The sequence below is a fragment of the Eptesicus fuscus genome, chromosome 20 (genome assembly GCF_027574615.1).
Source record: "Eptesicus fuscus isolate TK198812 chromosome 20, DD_ASM_mEF_20220401, whole genome shotgun sequence".
Lineage (NCBI taxonomy): Eukaryota > Metazoa > Chordata > Mammalia > Chiroptera > Vespertilionidae > Eptesicus > Eptesicus fuscus.
In genome coordinates this window covers 43,712,504-43,729,254 of record NC_072492.1, presented here as the reverse complement: position 1 = coordinate 43,729,254, position 16,751 = coordinate 43,712,504, and the positions used below count along the sequence as shown (strand labels likewise).

General features: G+C 41.7%; 1 protein-coding gene across 1 annotated transcript; it reads left to right on the top strand.

The window, feature by feature from the left end:
- The first annotated feature begins 6,830 nt into the window (after nucleotides 1-6,830).
- KRT20 (keratin 20) lies at nucleotides 6,831-15,190 on the top strand. Its single transcript, XM_008146944.3, has 8 exons — nucleotides 6,831-7,226; nucleotides 9,113-9,195; nucleotides 11,126-11,282; nucleotides 11,601-11,762; nucleotides 12,389-12,514; nucleotides 13,368-13,585; nucleotides 14,557-14,576; nucleotides 15,093-15,190. The coding sequence occupies exons 1-8, from the start codon at nucleotides 6,831-6,833 to the stop codon at nucleotides 15,188-15,190; spliced, it is 1,260 nt and encodes a 419-aa protein (XP_008145166.2).
- Nucleotides 15,191-16,751: the final 1,561 nt, after the last annotated feature.

Genomic DNA, 16,751 nt, shown 5'->3' with positions numbered 1-16,751 from the left:
CAAGTTTCCATTGACACCGAGTAAGTCCCCAGAAAGGTGTAAAGCCCTGAGTTGAGTATAAGGCCAGGAAACTCACAGAAACAAAACGCAAAACTGCAAAAAGCTACACTAATAGCAATGGTTACTGTCACTTGCTACAATGACTGGTTCTCTGCCTTCACTTTTCTAAATCAGGTTAAATGGGGCTCCTCACCGTAGGGTTGTTTCCTTCTGACCCTTTGATGCCCAAGCAGGATTATCTAAGGATTTATTATCTTATTATATGCTAGCATCCCAACTCTGCTATTAATACATAACCTGAGCCCCCGAGCCTGCAGACTGACAACTCACCTAATTCTCTATCTTCAGGGTTCCCTGGGTCTCAGTGTTCTGCTCTCACATCTCACACTTCCATCTTTCTTATCCACCCACTTGAAAATGAAAATGAAAATCCCTGTCAGTATTTCCTCTGCTAGACCACAAGCTCCTTGCAAGCAGTGTCTGACCACCCTTTTTGTTGAATGTAGGCATTCAACGAATACTTGAAGAATAAATTATTTTACTCATTTGCCTAGCTATTTTTCCACTTTTAAAAGATAGCTGTTGCACCTTCACTTCGTGCTTTGCCAACTGCCTGCTTCAGACAGTGCTAATCTTTATAGGAAGCTTTATTGAAATTTGTAAAAACAATATGCAAACTGTTAAATCCATTTTGACAGAACTCTAAAATGAACAAAGTCCAAAATTCAACATTCTTCTTCCAAAATTCAACAATAGGAAAAGCTTTCTCTCTTTCTCTCTCTCTCTCTCTCTCTCTCTCTCTCTCTCTCTCTCTCCTCTCTCTCTCTCTCTCTCTCTCTCTCTCTCTCTCTGTCTCTCTCTCTCCATCTCTCAAGCATCTAGGGGTTCTCTTTAATCAATATTCTGCTTTGTATAGTTCTTTTAACTTAAATGTGTGCACATTAAAAAGTAATGACATAGCACCCAACCGAGCTGAAATGAGAACACATCTGCCGTTCATGTTCTGAAAGACGAATTAATAATGCATCTCCTCATCTGGTCTGATGTATCTGTATACAGAGTGCCTTGCTCTAGGCGTACTCTGAGGCCAGTGATCACTGCCCCGTCTTAGAGAATCTATTTCAATCGTGTGTTATAGGAGCAAATGAAGGAAGATAGTGAAAGAGTAAGTCTTTAGCCCCAGAGTGGAAACTAGAATGTGTGGGGCATATACCTTACATTAGCCTTTTAAGCAGTCATTTCATTGGTGAGAGTTTTATTTACACATCGGGGTGGTGTTTATAAGGCAGCTTTCCTGGGTCAGGCAAACTTACAGGGAATCAATTTAGAGAGCAAACATTATGTTGATTCATCTCAACTTTCTATATTTGTATTGTTGCCACAGGCAAGTCATTCAATTTATGAACCCCTCTGCTTTCTTGTCTGTAAAATGAGAAGGATGGCCTGAATGATTTTCACTGTCTCTTCCAGGTAGGAGAGCCTACAGTTCTTTGTGTTGAAAACTAAGCACCACGAAAAATAAAAACACATGGTGAGTAACTGCCACCTGCTTACTTGTCTTCAAAGATACTAAATTTAGGTTGTTCAAATAACACAAAAGTACATCATAAAATGAAATAACTGATCACTTCTTCCCTTAAATTACAATCCAAAAAACTCAATGCTAATTACCATTTAGTTAGCTAAATCTAGTCCAGATTTTCTGGATCATGCACAAATTTCACGCAAGCACCGTAAATCTTTGGTTGTCGCCATGAATGGATGGCTCGGTTATGTGCTAACGCAGTAGGGCAGTTTAGAGAAAGAGGAACCATTAGGCAGCGACTAGATCAATGCTTCTCCCAGTCACTCTGGTCTGTCCCCGCAGAGGTTTGACTCTGGAGTTCTGAAAGCCCCCGAGGAAACTAGAATTACAGTGGTCACTTTATGAGGGATAATGTCACAGCCAACAAGAGCGAAAGCAACCTTTCCTGCATCTTATTACACACCTCCAGCCCAGGTCTCTCCAGACCAGAATATACAACATCATCTATAGACCTTCTACATTTGATCTAGTAATGCAGGCAACACAAACGGGGCATGTCCGCAAACAAACATATCCCTTTGCAACCATCCCTGCACAGACCCTCTCCCCACCTTGTCCCGGTGCCCCTCCCCCACTCTCAGTAAAGGACACCGCCATCGCTACCCAGGCACCCAAGTCAGAACTCCAGGAGTCATCCTTATCTCATCCTGTTCCCCATGCTCCACACCCACTCGGCCAACAGAGAACAGAGGAATCGGGGCCAAAGAGTGTGCACGTGCTGTGCCAAGTAAGAGACGCGGACAGGAGAGATGAACAGGATGACCAACGGTCCCGGCTGGCCTGGGCGTGTCCGGGTTTGAACAATGCACGTCTCACATCCCAGAAAGCCTCTCAGTCTCAGGCAAACCAAGACAACTGGTCGTCTTGGAAAGGAGGGAATTTGGGAGGGCAGGGAGGGCTTCCTGGAAGAAATGACGCCCAGAAGAGAAGAGGACAGTATGTGCTAAAGTACCAAATGGAGGAGCATCAGTAGCGTGTGCTAATGAAGTGTCCAGTTTGAGGCACGGAGGGTGGGAAGGGGACTCTAAAAAGGTAGGCAGGGGCTGGGTCTTAGAGAGCAATGTATTGGACTTGACCACTTAAGTGTCACAAGTTTCTCAGAGAGATAAAATAGTCAGATCTGCATTTGCAGGCAGGTGTTTTGAGACAGAACCTTAACATTTATGAACTGTTGATGGCTTGAAGCCAGGAGCTAAGCTGTTATTTTTCAACTAGAGGCCCAGTGCATGAAATCTGTGCATGGGTAGGGTCCCTAGCAGCTACCGGCCGGGAGTGCCTCCCTTCCCTTGGTCGCCTGCTGCTGCCTCCACCGGCCCCACCCCCTGGTCAAACTCCTGGTTGAACTCCCGGTCGAACTCCCAGTCGAGGGGACAATTTGCCTATTAGGCTTTTATTATATAGGATTGTCAATTATTTCTTAACTGTGATTTTAAAGACAGAAGCTAGAATTTGTCCTGGGGACAAACTTTTCCTCTGTTTTGGGAGGAAGTTGGTTGGGCTCTCTCTTAAACAAGTTGATATAAAGTAAGTACCCACTTGTCCCTGGTATAATCTCAAACTTTGGTGAAATAATCCAGGGCCAACTGCAGGGATGAGGAGGGCCATTCAATCTGTCAGGCTTCCCAGTAAGAGATTTTGGGTGTTACATTATTTTAGAGAGGATCTGAACTTCCTGCTGCCAGTTGGCTGAGGGCATCACTGATCAGGGACCACTTTAAACTAAATTCTCCATTTAAGGTTTTCAGATTACACACAGACCTGGGTAAATCCAGACAACAAACTGTGTCAGGCTAGTTGTGGCTACAAATTCTCAGGGAAGATTTATTTTTTCCTCTGCACAAAGCACCAAGGTTGAGACAGAAAATTTTTCTTACTGGACCCTCCTGCATGGTGTCTTTATCTATCATGTACCCTTATTCTGAAGGCATAGTTCTTCAGTGTACTAGGTTTATGTGGCTATTTCCTGTTAATAGTCCCACTTTAGACAAGCCCTAGACTCTCATCTCCTGTACCTTTACAGACACCATAAGGGAAGCTTAATATCTCCATGACCGAGCAGAATTCCACAGGGTGAAAGACAGCTTTCTCACTTACTTCTCGCCTAAGGTTCCTGTTTTCATTTCCTTTTACATCTCTGAGAAGTCTTTCTTTTCATAATAGGTCTGCAATAGGTTTTAAAAAATACATACATACATATATAGATAGACACATAGGGAAGAAGGGAGGGAGGGAGGGATGGAAGAGGGAGAGGGGGAGGGAGAGAGGAAGGAAGGAAGGAAAGAAGGAAGGAAGGGAGGGAGGGAGGGAGGGAGGGAGGGAGGGAGGGAGGGAGGGAAAAGATAATGCACTTTAGTTGTTTCCACTAAGAACATCTGGGATAGTGGCATTAGGAGTATCCAGTCTGCCATACTCCAAGTCATTGAACTCCTGGGTTGCAACTCTTACTTCCTTAACATGACTAGCAAAAACAGCAGTCAAGGGGCACAGAGAACCCCCCCACAAATGCTTCTTCTCTCCTTTAAATTAGGCATCAGCACTTTTATTCATTCACTCATTTGTCATTCATATGGTAAGTGAATATCAAGTGCTTACTATGTTTGAGCCACTATGAGACAACAAACTACCAATTCACTGAAGTATGCACCAAATGAGTACAAATCAAAGCTTGAAAATGCCAGATTAACTATGTAAAATACAATAATGCAAGTTCACTGCACCCGGATCTTTAAATGTCTTATTATAGAAATTCTCAAACAAACACTAGAGTAGTTAGAACAGTATAATAAATCCCCATATATCAATTTTCCAGCTTCAACAAATAACTCATGGCCAAACTTCCTTCATCTATACTTCCCCCCTCCCTCTCCTTCCATCCCATTTTATTTGGAAGCCAATCAAAGACATCATATCCTTTCACTTATAACTATTTCACTAAGTAAACCAGGTTTTAAAGCACAGAGACCATGACTTTTTTCTGACTTAACTCTGTGTTATATCAAGTATCTAGAACCACAATGCATACAAACACCCACAGTTCTTATGTGCCATCCTTCTCAATCAATCAGAGCAAGTATCCTGACTGAGATGTCTGGGAAAGACAACTCTTCCCCACAGACTGCAGATTCTCTATGTGTCAATTCTGGGCTGCAATAGCTTATCCTTAATGAGGGGGGAAAGTCCAAAGTCCTCTTAAAATGACAGTGCTTATGATAGCTCTCCAAAATACTGGCCATACTTAACATTAATCATTAACACCCTCAGCAGAGTCTATCTATGAGGTAAAAATGTGCCTCCCATTAGTCATAAGGACGTTTGGATCTGATAAATATTTTGCAGTCATCCAACAGCCTGGAATATCAAGAGTTGTAAATTCATGACTTACGTGTAAATAAGAGTCAACAGGATCTGTATCTAGTCCTCAAGTGTAATTCAGAAAACATAACTGCTGTGAAATGCTACCCTGATTTCCTGTGATCATATTATAAGATATAAAAACCTACCAAGGCATAAAACTCAACGTGATAGAGGAGCCATCAATTTTTCCTGTCCTTACGTAAACATGTAGAAGTCTTCACAACAGAAATTTTCTACTCAACAAAGGAGTAGATTGGATGACTGAACCCCATAAAATAGTGCTAATGTCCCATATTTAATTTAAATTTGAAATCTCAAAAGCCTACAAACACTAGCCAAAAAACTGGTGGAATAACACATAGACTAAGTTATTTCTCCAAAATATTCAAAATGATTTTAAGCATTCTAATGAAATTTTAATTCACTTAAACATAATTGGATCCAGACATAAGGAAGAATTGTGCTGAAGAAGAGAACTTCAAAAATTATTATGTTAAACAACTGCACTTATATTCCTTTTTAGTTATAAAGCTAATTCTTTATTTAAATAATGCTTCTACACACCTGGATCATATGCCTTAGTGTATGAACCTCTTAGCTGAAACTAAATCACTGTAAAATGTGTATAATTTAAACAGTACAATTTTCCAGTGACTTTAATCAAATCTCCTTCTTCCCCACTAAGCAATAAAACAAATTAATTTTGTGAATACACATATACAGAACATGTGTTTATAAAAAGTTCTTCACTGCAGGTTTTAACTGTGACATCCATTTTCAGAGTAATTTACAGCTTTTTAATAAGCAGTAAGATCTGCTTATGACGTATCCAGTTATTATTGGTGAACTCTCAGTGAGTGCTGGCTGATGCCTATATATACATATATGTAATGTTCCATAGATATCATATTCCATAGGTAGCATATTCTATATTATCATATTCCATATATATATATGTGTGTGTGTGTGTGTGTGTGTGTGTGTATATATATATATATATATATATATATATATCATATTCCATATATACATGGAGTATCATTTGGCCATAAAAAATCAGGAAGTCCTGCTATTTGGAACAACATGGTGGACCTTGAGGGCATTATGCTAAGTAAATAAGCCAGACAGAGAAAAACAAATACTGCATGGTATCACTTATACGTGGAATCTGAAAGAGGAGAAGAAGAAGGAGGAGAAGTTGTCAAACTCATAGAAACAAAGAGTAGAAAAGTGGCTGCCAGGGGCTGGGGGGTGGAGGAAATAGGGAAATGTTGGTAAAAAGGACAAATTTTCGACTATAAAATGAATAATGTCTGAGTATGAAATGTAAAACATAGTGACTATAGTAGATAACACTGTATTGTATAATTACATTTTATTAAGAGAATAGAACTTAAATACTCTCGCCTAAAAGAAAAAAAATAATTGAAAAAAAGCATTGTTCTTTATCACCATTGTGACTTATTATGTAGCCACATCTGTCTTTTTAGGTACCCAAATTATTCATGGAGATTGCAAATATTCTTCATGTATATATTAGGATGAAAAAATTTGCCAAGGCAGGTGCAAGAGCTAAAAGAACAACACCCTTTCTTGTTTCCTTTTGTTACCTCTGTTGAAAAAAAGAAGCCACCCTTGAGAAAAGCCTCTAAGAAATGCCTCTAGTGGTAATTTCTAGAAAGGAATTAAACAGATTGCTGTAAAAGCGTTGAGGGGGGGGGGGCGGGGGGGGCAAGGCAAGGTGGACTGTGGTGCCAATACTCAGGTGAGATGTCAGCAGAGGAGGAGTTTCTCTCCTGTGAACACCATAAAAGGCAGTTCACTCACCACAGAGGGACAGACTCTGCTCCACCCATCCTGAAGCTACAGGTGCTCCCTCCTAGAATCCCCAATGGATTTCACACGCAGAAGCTTGCAAAGAAGCCTGAGTTCCTCCTCACAGGCCTCTATGGTCAACATGTATAGGACTGGGAGCAGGCAGCTCCTGGGGACGGCACCCAGCGTCTATGGGGGAGCTGGAGGCCACGGCACCCGCATCTCAACCTCCAAAAGCTTGGTGAGCTATGGGAATGATCTCAACAGAAGCGACCTGTTTATTGGCAATGAGAAGATGGCCATGAGAAACCTCAATGACCGCCTAGCAAGCTACCTAGAAAAAGTGCGCTCCCTGGAGCAGTCCAACTACAAACTTGAGATGCAGATTAAGCAATGGTATGAATCAAACTCGCCCAGCACCAGTCGGGACTACGGTGCATACTACAAACAAATTGAAGAGCTGCAAGCTCAGGTAAGGGATGATGCTGTGTTTTCCACTCCATTATTTAGCTGCATGATATATCAAGAGGGCATATACCTTAGGTGGGTCCAAATGGATGTTGTAAAGCAAATTAGGCTGAAATGCAACATCTATAAAAATGGTATATTCTATCATCTACCCTGACTACATAATAGGATGACTGTAAATCATACTTTTTAAAGTTTTAAAATCTAATTATATGTAAAATATAAAAATTTTATCCTCCAATCTTATACTCTGTATTTTTGTCATAGTTTACTAAGTCAGGGCTAAGAGAATAGTAAGACTTTTTTTCTGAAAAAGCTAAATTTTTAAGTGATAATAAGTCTCTTAGTTTTTCACCTAGATCCCATCAACTCTTGAAACCCCGGTCAATTTAGAGAGTTTCCTCCTTTCATTTATATAAATGGTACAATATAAATATTACAATGCTGTATCATAGATTTCAATGATAAAGTTATTCAGGGTAGAAATGAGAGGGAGGGGTATGGGTCTTAATGATACCTGGATTTTTAAATGTCCTATTTAATAATCTGATCCTCAACAGCAAGCAGAGCAGACACCGCTTCTATAGTAATAAAATGTTCTATTGCCCCCAATTAAAATTTATGGCAACTGTATCAGAACCATGTCATTCAAGAAAGGTGGAGTTCTCAGTTTTATTGATTGTGTGGAATAAAAGAAGACTTTGCTCCTAATTGAAGATTTCAGATATGATTCAGAGCACTTGCACTGCTGAAATATTCTTATCTAATCAAAAAAAAAAAAAGTGTCCCTTTTCTTTTCCTTTCTATTTTAACATTCGTTTCCCTTTAGAGCAAAGGCCACTTACCAGCAAGTCTCTTTTTCTTGTGTTGTATTAGACAGCAGTACAATCTGATGCAGATTCTACAGGAAGTTACTCTGGTGTTTCAGGAACTCTGTGGGTGTGAGAGGCAAAGGTGTTTAAATGGTCCTTTCTGCCAACAGGTCATTCTTCTCCGGCTCCCACTGAACACATTCAAAATCAGCCAACCATTCCCCCTACCTGTCTCATGGTTCATGTTTCTGAATCCACTACGGATGGCCCCAATTTCTTCCATTTAGCTGGACAGCCTCTGTATTTGAAGGAAGGCAGCTCTTTCTAGGATGGGATAAGCTGAAAGAGATATGTCATTATAACATTTTCCACAAGCAGACTTCTGACCCATGTGCATCTTAGAGAATTCACCCAATAGGTAACAGCTACTTAAGAGCAGGGGCTTATCTACCCTGATAGCCCCAGCGCATAGCACAACTCCCACCACGTAAGTGTCCGTTCATCAGCCAATATTTAGTCGACACTAACTAGGTGCTAGTTACCATGCTGGACAATGGGAAATATGATGGTAAACATAATGTGATTTAGGGGGAAACAGGCATGGACAAGGCAACGTTTATCCCACACACATGGCGGGCTGTGCAGGGCAATGAGAGCACAAGCAGTTCATCCACCCAGTTCTGTTTTGAGGAAATCGTGAAGGCTTGAAGCAATGAATGTCTAAGCTGAGACATGGAGGAGGAGGAAAAAGAGGAGGGGTTCACCGAGTGAGAGGAGCTCAGAGAAATGTTCTAAGCAGGAATAAAGGCAAGGCACTCAATAAGGTTTGATGTCAAGTTGAATTAAAATCTCCTCTGATGAAATCACAAGAAAGCTGACCAAACTGTGAGACTAGCATTGCATTTTACAAATCTATTATGTTCAATAGCCACATCATTATTCTTCCTTTCCATTTTCATGTGGAAGTTACTGAAATGGACATCATCTCTGATAGAATAGTAGGCGTGTCTGAGTATCAATGCAATCATTTAAACTCCTATCCAGTTGAAAATGCCATTCTTTCTCATGTGTTTTCCAGATTAAGGATGCTCAACGGCAACATGCTCTGTGTGTCCTGAAAATTGATAATGGCAAACTGGCGGCTGAGGACTTCAGACTGAAGTAGGTTCTCTAATACCATGGCAAAAGTTCCTGAAAAGGAATGTCTTTTAGTAGTCCTTCATGATACTAAGCTTTCCACTGTTGGTAAAGGAGCTACCACTAAATATTTCCAGAATCTTGGCATTTTAAGGGTGTTACAAACTATCTGGTACAGTCCCTCTCCCAGTCTTAGGGTTTCGTTACCCAGCGTGTAAACGAACACCCCCAGTAACTGCTACTGTTCTTGTTGGTTAGCTCTACTTGTTAGAATGTTCTTTTTTAGTAACCCAGCATCTACCTTCTCACATACTGAACCTAATTCTGCCCTTTGGAGTAATAACAAAGCAATTTAAAACTCTGCATATACCCTAGCCAGTCTTCAGTGGATAGAGTGTCGGCCTGCGGACTGAAGGATCCCAGGTTCCATTCTGGTCAAGGGCACATGCCCAGGTTGCGGGTTCAATCCCCAGTGTAGGGCGTGCAGGAGGCAGCTGATCAATGATTCTCTCTTATCATTGATGTTTCTATCTCTCTTTCCCTCTCTCTTCCTCTCTAAAATCAATAAAAAATATATATTTAAAATTAAAAATAAACTCTGCCTAGGTGCCCGTCTGTTATCTAAAGAGAGTCATTTGTCTACCTTAGTAATTCTGCAAATGAGTCATCCATGTTCCTCCCACTGCCTACAAGCGTATGCCCAAAGTTCCAGGGGTGACGTGATCATGATGCTTTCTAGATTTCCAGTGTTTTACAATACAGTCTGACCAACCAAAGAACTAGGACTATGATTAAATCAGTCCAACCTGCTCCCTCTCTTGTAGTCATATCATACTACATGTAATCAGAGTTGTACCTCAGAAACTGCTTCTACACTAGGGTTTTCTCACCTGAACTTGTACAATGCATCTGCACTAACGAGTGCCTTATGTTTTAAAAGGGTGGCATCTTAATGCTACAGGGAATCAAAAAGAAAATGAGAGCAGATCTGAAGAGTAAAGCAGTAAAAGTTCGTTAATTCCAGTCAACATTTGATTGTTCTATTGCATTATCATTTTTTAAACATTACTACTTTAATAAAAATGGGAGTATATAAAATTTTAGAAGGGAATGCATAAATTTTTAAGATAATTTACTTTGAAAACATCTGTTTACAAAGTAATAAAAATAAATTGATCATGTATATTCATTAAGTAAATTTAATTACTTTAATATCAATGAGAACCCTTTGCTGACACAATAATTAATTTTTTATTATTTTTAAATATATTTTTATTGATTTCAGATAGGAATGGAGATATAGAAACATCAGTGATGAGAGAGAATAATTGATCAGCTGCCTCCTGTACGCCCCCTACTGAAGATAGAGCCCACAACCGGGGCATGTCCCCTGACCTGGAATCAAACCATGACCTCCCAATTCATAGGTCAACAGTCAACCACTGAGACACACCAGCCGGGCACAAATTTTTTCTTTGTAAATATATCCTAGAATTTTAAAATGTTATTTATTGATTTCAGAGAGGAAGGGAGAGGGAGGGAGAGAGAGATAGAAATATCAATAATGAAAGAGAATCATTGACCGACTGCCTTCTGCATGTCCCCTACTGGGGATGGAGCCCACAATATGGGCATGTGCCCTAATCGGGAAACAAATTGTGAATTCCTGTCATGGATCTACTCTCAACCACTGAACCACACAGGCTGGGCTAGGAACTTTTTAAAGTAATTTCAGATTGATTTTTTTTAACCAAATCACAGAGATTATATATGGGGCAAATTATCTGATTCCTAGGTTCTCAGGAACATTTTTGAAATGTATAAAGAGGGACACAATAATGTATTGAAATTGAAATCCTCATATACCACATATAAACCTACCTCACTATATTAAGATAATCTCTTCTATATTGGTTTCAGAAGGACTCAGTTATCTCTGCTTATTAATTCACAGGTATGAGACTGAAAGAGGGATGCGCCTAACAGTGGAAGCTGACCTCCAGAGCCTGAGTAAGGTTTATGACGATCTAACCCTAAACAAAACAGACTTGGAGATGCAAATTGAAGAACTGAATAAAGACCTGGTTCTCCTCAAAAAAGAACATCAGGAGGTAAAAAATAAATAAATAAATTTCAGGAGTAGTATTGGGAATGGTGGAAAGAGGAGAAGAAAGACGATTGGGTGGTGGTGGTGATGGTGAAGATGACAACAATAATGATGTTATCCCTAACTTCTTTTCATAAGGTTTCTATTAGGGTTAAATAACTTAGAGAAATATCTGGACCATTAAAAGCCCTGCCTATTATGTTCTTCCTTTTTTGACTCACTCCCAGTGAAAAAAGCCATAAAATGTATAAAGTCTTTTCTGCCCAGCCTCTTCTGAGAATACACTTCAGACTATAATCAGCCAGGATTTTCATTCTCATAGGAAGTGGACAGCCTACGCAAACAGCTGGGCAATACTGTCAGTGTGGAGCTGAAGGCTGCTCCAGCCCTGAACCTCAGTGCCATCATGGATGAAATGCGGCAGAAATATGAAGTCTTGGCACAAGAGAACCTTAAGAAGGTCAAAGAAGAGTTTGAGATACAGGTAATAGCATAATTATAAAAAACTAGTAGCCCGTTTGCACGAAGATTCGTGCAATAGACCTTCATTCACCTGGCTGCCTGCACCAGTTTTCTGCCGGCACCGGGGACCCAGGCCTTGGCTGTGGCCACCGCCTTCTACCTTCTTTCAGGGTCCCGGCTTGGCCCTGGGCGGTGGCCTTGGGCTCGGCTGCACCCAGCGTCCCTGTGACCCGGGCGGCTTGCCGGGCCTTGGGCTCCGCCGCACCCCAGCGTCCCTGCGACCTGATCGCAGGAGCGAGCCGACCCCCCAGGTCGGCTTGCTCCTGCCATTGGAGCAGGCACCCCGCTGGCGCCCAAGGCCGGGAAAGCCCCGGGCGGCTTTCCAGGCCTTGGGCTCCGCCACACCCCAGCTTCCCTGCAACAGTTTCCTGGTGGGCGTGGTTGATGGGCGTGGCTTGGTTGGTGGGCGTGGCTTGGGCGTAGCGAAGGTGCGGTCAATTTGCATATTTGTCTATTATAAGGTAAGATAAGCAAAGGTGTAGAAGTTGTCCTCCACAAAGAGATAACTCTTTTTCTTCCTTCCTTTTTTTCCTTTCTTTCTTTCTGCCTTTTTTCCCTTATTTATTTTTTCCATTATTGGAATTTTAGACTGAAACTCTGCAGCAACAAGTTTCAGTGGACACTGCAGAATTAAAGGAATCAGAGGTTCAAGTAAAGGAGCTGAGACGCACCTACCAGAACTTGGAGATAGACCTCAAGTCCCATCTCAGTATGGTAAAGCACATCTGACTTCCAGCTCTCGATGTCATGTCTGTTTTCTAAGTGCCTGCGTTAGGAAGTTTGAAAATAAGAAATAAGCCCTCCCCTTACAAAGCTGGCAGGGAAACGGGCCAAACAACAGATTTGAATGAAAGAACAGAAAGAAATCAAGGGAAAGGGCAATGTACTGCAAGGATGCAGAGGAAGAAGATCTGGAAGACTTACAGGGAAAGTGGCATTTCAACTAGTCTGAAAACTTTAGATTAATTTTTAAACTAGAGAATAGGCGTAAAGACATTCTAGGCAAAGCAAATCAGTCCGCATGTGATAAATTATGCTGTGGTAACAACCCCAAAATCATAGCGGCTCACAACACTGCATCCAGCATGGTTTGGCTGCAGCTCTAGCAGGGGCACGTCAGTGTTGTGGCCCAAAGAAAAGAGCAATAGTCAGACCATGTGATCCCTCTTAAAGCTTCTCAGAAAAGGCCATTGTCAGTTTCACTTGCATCTCATTAGCCAAAGAAAATCCTATGACCAAGCCTGGTGTCAACAGCATGAGGAAGGCTAATCCTCCAAATGAAGTGGCACCATAAACCGCAGGGAGGGGAAGCAAATATTGAAAACAATAATACAATATACAGTAAGAGAACAGTGAGTGCAAAGCTAAAAACAGACAAACAAAACAAAGAGCTAATGGTCCTAGATGACTGACTGGGTTGCCTAGAGGAAGAGAGTGGGAGACAAAGCCAGAATTATGCATGACGCCCATAACTAGCTACAGAAATTCCTCTCAAAAGATTAAACTTGAGCCACCTCTTAAATCAAGCCCTCAAGTAACAAATGTCCACTTTTTCTTGTGCTCGTAGAAACAATCTTTGGAGCAGACACTGCAAGATACCCAAGCTCGTTATCAGAGCCAGCTGGCCGCCCTCCAGGCCCTGCTGAACTCCATAGAGGCCCAACTGATGCAGATTCGAGCTGATACAGAACGCCAGAGCAAGGAATACAATGAGCTCCTTGACATGAAGATCAGGCTGGAGCAGGAAATTGCTACTTACCGGCGCCTTCTGGAAGGAGAGGAGCTGTAAGGACCTTATTAGAATCCAGGGATATGTCTACACTCTGTGCTATTTTAATGTCCACACGTTAAACCCTGTCACTCATTCCCCAGCATCAATGCAATGCCTACCACAAAATCAATTACACACATACACCAACACCAACAACAAAACAAAAATATATCCAAAAGTGCACACACCCCAAAAATACCAAATACAGGTTTTGTACTTGAGGCTGTGTTATTAGAGGTGATAAAGATTATGCAAATGTTAATTTTTATAATTAATACATAATTGCAAGCAAAATAACTTTTTAAAGTTCTCACTGAGAGGTCATGAACTGCACCACCGGCCAGAGGTCTGTGGGAACCAGTTGAAGAATCACTGGTGTTGCAGCTGCAACTGTCTTCAAATACCACACCCAAGAAAGTCACAGGGGAACACAGATTTCAACTTCTATTATAGCTGGACTATTTTAATTAGAAAAATGTCTAGCATGTGTTAAATGAGTCCGTTTGGAAGCTATGTATTTTTCAAGTTAAAAAGTAAGATACTCTGCCCTAGCCAGTTGGGCTCAGTGGATAGTTTGGCCCTTGAACTGAAGAGTCCTGGGTTCGATTCTGGTCAAGGGCACGCGTGCCTCGGTTGCAGGCTGGATCCCCGGCCCTGGTCAGGCCACGTACAGGAGGCAACCAATCAATGTGTCTCTCTCACATCGTTGTTTCTCTCTCTGTGTCTCTTCCCCTCCCTTCCACACTCTCTAAAAATCAATGGAAAAACATCCTCAGGTGAGGATTAACAACAACAAAAAGTAAGACTCTCAAGTTAGAAGAGACAAGCATAATAAAAGGGGGGGGGGGGGAATACAAACACAGGATAAAACACACACCACTCAGACTTTATTTTGAAACAAAAAAGACAGGACGGTGCTTCATTTTCAAAATGACAATAACACTTTTTTTCTGTTTCTTTTTCTTTTCTTCAAAAAAAAAAAAAGCATCCTGGAGGAGAAAGCAGGTAAGTGTTCTAATTTCACACATTTCCAATAAGACTAAATTCTCACTCAATAGCTTACCGCTTCTTATCTGCCGCTGGTGAAAAGTAAAGGGAGGTCAGTTCTCAAGTGAGCTGGTATTACCCTCGGGATTCTGAAAATCCAGCACATCACATAAAGGAGACCTCCCTGTGGGAAATTTGTCACACCCCCATGACAGGGTGATTTTCTTGGCCCTATGCTACTGTTGTCCTGAAACATCCTGAAATCTTGAAAATGAAAAATAAGGTGAAAATGTGCAATTTGCTTAATTCAATATTGTATATTTCTCTTTGGAGGTAGGGAGAGTAGAAAATGTATAAATTTGGGGAGAGTGGAACCTTTTCTGCATTTATTTTTAAAATGGACTTAAGATCATTTAAGAAAGAGAACTTTTGTCTAAAAGAAGGAAGTACATACAAAATAATTAAAAGTTGGATATTATAAACTAGCAGAATTCTGTGTCTGAATTAACATTTTATATTTCAATCTAAATTTAGATGTAAAGAAAACCAGGAAGATTAAGACAGTGGTGGAAGAAGTAGTGGATGGCAAGGTCGTGTCATCTGAAATCAAAGAAATGGAAGAAAGTATATAAAGCCCTGCCAGGAGAAGACGCTGCTGAGAAGTGGAGTTATAACGTCTGCTCCCTACAGGAAAGCGGCCATCAGAAAGCACCATTAACACTTGCTAGTGGTGGGGTGGAGCGGGTAGCCCACCTATCAATCAGTCTCTGTAATTGAACACAAATGTTTTACTCAAAGGAGCTGTAAATTGCCAGCAAAAGTGAAATCCAATGAGCAGTAGGATATTTAAAGCATCATTACTGCCATCTTTACCATGAAACATTAATTACAAGCTACAGACCACCTAATATCAATTCATTAATGGTCCTGAAAATTACAGCACATTTCAATGATATTAAACCTCATGAAGCAGAGGGTCTATGCAAATAAACCTCTTTCTCTCGAATTTCTTCTGTTTTTGAGCTGCAAAATCTCCTTTCTGGGGCCCCTGGATTCTTGATAAAGGTAATTTCTTGATTAATTTCATAGAACTCATCCTCAAGAGTGACCCCTGGGGTCCTTGTTCATCCTCATCTCAAAAGCACAACATAAATCAGCAGTAACCCAATATTCTTTCACTCATTCACAGGACCTTAAGTTTTTATTCACACAAAAGTGAAAGATGGTATGGACCATGTGATCACTGAATTGCAGAAAATGCAAGGTTTATCAGTCTTTAACTCAGGTGCCAAATTCTGAAATCAAAGACCAGAAAAGTACCCAATCTATACTAATAAAAGGGTAATATGCTAATTAGACCAGACGTCTTCCGGATGTCCTTCCTGACAAAGCTGGGCCTGGCCAAAGCCGCCCACTGTCACGGGCGCCTGTGGCCGGCCTGGGCAAAGCTGCCCAAAGTCATGGGCGCCTGTGGCTACGGCCAACCCCAGAGAAACCGCCCGGGGTCACAGGCGTCCGTGTACAGCCCGGTGAAGCTGCCTGCAGTTCTGGGCTGGCCCAGGTCCCAGGCAAAGCTGGCCCAGGTCCCAGGTGCCTATGGTTGGCCAGAAGGAGGGAAGCCCAGATCCCGGGTGTCTGCAGCCGGCCAGAGGATGGAAGCCTGGGTCCCGGGTGCAGGGTCCGAGGCAGAGGCAGTTAGGGACAATCAGGCCTTCAGGGGAGCAGTTAGGGGTGATCAGGCTGGCAGAGGAGCAGTTAAAGGTGATCAGGCTGGCAGGGGAGCAGTTAGAGGTGATCAGGCAGGCAGGAAGAGGTGGTTAGGGGCGATCAGGTAAGCAGGCAGAGGGGTTAGGGGCAATGAGCAGGCAGGCAGAGGGGTTAGGGGCAATGAGCAGGCAGGCAGGAGAGCAGTTAGGAGTCAGCGGTCCCAGATTGCAAGAGGGATGTCCCGGACTGGAGAGGGTGCAGGCTGGGCTGAGGGACCCAACCCCCATGCATGAATTTCGTGCACTGAGCTTCTAGTCAGACATAAGAAGATGAGCACACATTATACTTAATAAAAACCTAAAGATTTACAAACACCACATAAATAATTATCTCCATTTTGAGTATTCCAGAAACTCCACAAAAATGAAGATATAATCTTTTTTAACAGTTCACCCTGGTTCTAGTCATTTTCCTCTCTGCCTCAAC

Excerpts from the sequence above, each read along its gene's own strand:
- KRT20 (XM_008146944.3), top strand. The coding sequence starts at position 6,831 with ATGGATTTCACACGCAGAAGCTTGCAAAGAAGCCTGAGTTCCTCCTCA. Across the intron at positions 7,227-9,112 it reads TTGAAGAGCTGCAAGCTCAG|ATTAAGGATGCTCAACGGCA; the intron begins GTAAGGGATGAT and ends TGTGTTTTCCAG. Across the intron at positions 12,515-13,367 it reads TCAAGTCCCATCTCAGTATG|AAACAATCTTTGGAGCAGAC; the intron begins GTAAAGCACATC and ends TTGTGCTCGTAG.